Source organism: Notothenia coriiceps, unplaced genomic scaffold (assembly GCF_000735185.1).
Source record: "Notothenia coriiceps isolate Sejong01 unplaced genomic scaffold, NC01 NC01_scaffold00023712, whole genome shotgun sequence".
Lineage (NCBI taxonomy): Eukaryota > Metazoa > Chordata > Actinopteri > Perciformes > Nototheniidae > Notothenia > Notothenia coriiceps.
The window spans coordinates 4116-7404 of record NW_011356413.1 but is presented as its reverse complement, the minus strand read 5'-3'; the positions used below and the strand labels follow the sequence as shown (position 1 = coordinate 7404).

Genomic DNA, 3289 nt, shown 5'->3' with positions numbered 1-3289 from the left:
GTATATCGGACCTCACTGCCGTCTGTAACACCTATGCTGCCTCCAAATGTACATAATCTCCAGGGAAACCAGTGGGCCTAATAAGGCTGTAATATCTCATAATTTGAGTTAATTGAGGGTACTTGATAGGGATTAAACAACATTGGATTTAGGAATGTTTAACCATGTGAGCACAATATAAAAACACACTCCAACATTTTGACTTGACACTCCTAGGTGGATATATACATTTGCAATTAATTAAATTACCAACGGATGTGACGTTCTCCCTTTATCCAGTTTAATATTCCAGCAATGTTTTATTTTATTTTTATTTCAACTTTATAGAATATTTCAGAAAAGGGCACATCACAACAGTGTTCATTAAATGAATTCAAACTGAGGGCATTATTATTATTACTTTTGCAACATTTAATATTATTTGACATTCAGAAAACCAATACATTTTAGAGAAATGTTGAGGTAGCAGCATTTGTGGATGACATATATTGCTAAAATAATCGAATTACTCATTCCAAATTCTGTTATGTCATATTCCCCCAACGTTACTATGAGATAAAGCGGTTTAATTTGGCATGTCGTGACCGGAAGTTCCAATTTTACTCAGGCTAGCGTTAAATAAATTCGAGCATCGGAGCTACAATGTTCTCAGCGTCCATCCAGCGGGGAGACAAACAGACTGAGAGGAGAGGTTCTGGGCTTTATCCACAAAGACATCTTCACACCGAGTAGACAAATAGGAGCCGTGAGAATCAGTGGGAGTGTGTTAGAGTGTTTCCTGTGTACCGGGGGCTGCTGCTGTGGAGCCGGGCTCGAGCAGGACAGGGCGGGGTGATGTTTAGGTTCCGGTATAAAGGCAGCGAGAAAATGGGAACCAGACGAGATGTGGAGCTGGCTGCCGACGCGTTTGTTTTGTCCCGGAGACTAGAATGAGAAGTGTACCGTCCCGGTGTAACAGGGCGGCGGTGTAACCGTCTGGGGAGGCCGCTCGCGGGGGAGAAGCGTGTCTCTGCGGCGCCCCTCCGCCCCCTGTCCGTCAGCAAGATGAGGACGCTATTTACATTCTGTTGTCTCTTCCTTATTACCGGCGGAGCAGACTGGGCGTGTGCCACCGGAAACCTGACTGTCGACAGCAGTAACGACACCGACCTCACGGCAGACGGGAGCAGCAGGTTTATCAGCATCGGGGACGGCTCGTCGCAGGAATTCGAGTTTCCTGAAAACACCAACGGCGTGATTGTAATCTGCAGCCAGTACCGGAGCGGGGCCGCGAGCGTTAAGGGCCGCCAGAGCTGGAAGGAGACGGTTACGGTCCGTTCCCTGGACCCGGAGGTCCTCTCTATACTGAATGTGACGGATAGCGGCCACCAAGGAAAAGCCAAGAGCTACATTATCAGCATCCGCTCCGGGTTCCCAGGCAAGGCTCAGCTTCAGATCCAGCTGCTGGAACTGGACCAGGATTCGGTGCCGGTTCTGATCGAGGAAAGGACGGATTACTCCATCAAAGTGGCGCCTGGGAATGATGACCCGGCCACCCGGCTCATCCAGTCGGGTGGCCTGTCCCATTTCTCTGAGAACCCGGTGCTGTTCGCCTTGCTGCCCCTCATCTTTGTCAACAAGTGTGCATTCGGGTGCAAGGTGGAGGTGGAGGTTCTGCGGGGGCTGCTGAAGAGCCCGGTACCTCTGCTCCTGGGGCTGCTTGGTCAGTTCCTGGTGATGCCATTGTATGCCTACTCTATATCCCGGCTGGCCGACCTACCCAAAGCGCTGTCCCTGGGCCTGGTAATCACCTGCTCTGCCCCAGGAGGTGGGGGGGGTTACCTGTATAGCCTGCTGCTCGGGGGAGACGTGACCCTGGCCATCTCCATGACCCTGGTCTCCACAGTGGTGGCGGCAGCAGCCATGCCTCTGTCCTCAGCCCTGTATGGTCGGTTGCTGGGCGTGCACGCCGCCCTGCACGTGCCCTTTGTGAAGATCCTGGGCACCCTCCTCTTCATCGCCATCCCCATCTCGCTGGGCATGCTGGTCAAGCTGCGCCTGCCCGCCCTCACCCGCGTCCTGTTGGCACTCATACGACCCTTCAGCTTTGTGCTCATCGTCGGTGGCATTTTCATGGCCTACCAAATGGGAGCGTCCATCCTGGCCAATGTGCGGCCCCAGATCGTGGCAGTTGGGGTGACAGTGCCTTTGCTGGGGCTGGTGGTCGGGGCCATCCTGGCCAGGCTCGCGGGCCTGGCTCCCCCGCAGAAGAAGACGGTGAGCATCGAGGTCGGGGTGCAGAACAGCCTGCTGGCCCTGGCCGTCATGCAGCTGTCGTTCCGCCGGGCAGAGGCTGACTTCGCGTCCCAGGCGCCATTCATCGTGGCCCTCAGCAGCACCTCGGAGATGCTGCTCATAGTTTTGGGCTACTTTTTCCAGCGGAGATTGTGTGGGCCCGCCGTCCCCAGGAGTGACGCCTGATTGTAGCCACAGTTTTCTTTGTTCTGAACTTTTTTGAACTCTTTGAAACCTGTGGATATTTGGTGTCCCACATGATGGCTACAAGACACACAACAATCACCGGTTCAGTCTTCACTGTTGTGGTACACAGGACAGTGAATGGACTTTTTGTGTTTTGTCATTGTTTTCGTATTTTTCATGAAAACCAAAGGCCTTTTACCCCACTGAGACCTTTTTTGTGTTTATTTTACAGTATGTACTTTTTAAAATCAGATTATACTGTGAGGTACTTAATGTAAATATTCACAAGAAGAGACATACCTATAAAAGAAAAGATATTTTTCTACCAGATTACTTTTTGTAATCAAAAAGCAAAGATTGATTTGCATCATGTTTACATGAGGTCCATGTGTCTTAGCCTGGGGGAGGATTTCAGGGGGGTTACGGGGAATTAGTTGGAAATCAAACAGGAACATGATGATGATGGTATGAAAGTATTTGCTACTGATTGTGTCTCCTGGATCTGTGAATCCATGTACTTGAATATAAGTGAGGAGAAATTACGAATAAGTTAATAAAACATTGTTAAAGCAGGCTTCAGTTTGTTATGAGTATTGTGTACCAGGAAGCACGTTCAATGGCTCCGTGAAGAGAGACACTTTCTTATGTAAAGAGTGTGTGTTTAACTAGAAAACTAACCTGATGGTGAAATGCTGGTCTGGCGTTTTGTACATTTTAAGAGCAGCCTGATAGTATGTTTTAAGTTCCAAAGTGACATTACTCAATTAAAGTGATACCTGTCCTCATAAATAATGTATTTGTAATGTAATCTCACAATTTGATACCACAA

General features: G+C 49.2%; 1 protein-coding gene across 1 annotated transcript; it reads left to right on the top strand.

Annotated features, from left to right (window-relative positions):
- Positions 1–605: 605 nt before the first annotated feature.
- On the top strand, positions 606–3034 carry slc10a3 (solute carrier family 10 member 3). The gene has a single exon (XM_010781909.1). It carries the CDS (start codon positions 1045–1047, stop codon positions 2458–2460), a length of 1416 nt encoding a protein of 471 aa, XP_010780211.1. The 5' UTR covers positions 606–1044; the 3' UTR covers positions 2461–3034.
- Positions 3035–3289: the final 255 nt, after the last annotated feature.

What these genes read in the sequence shown, in the direction of transcription:
- slc10a3 (XM_010781909.1), top strand. Translation starts at nt 1,045, where the DNA reads ATGAGGACGCTATTTACATTCTGTTGTCTCTTCCTTATTACCGGCGGA.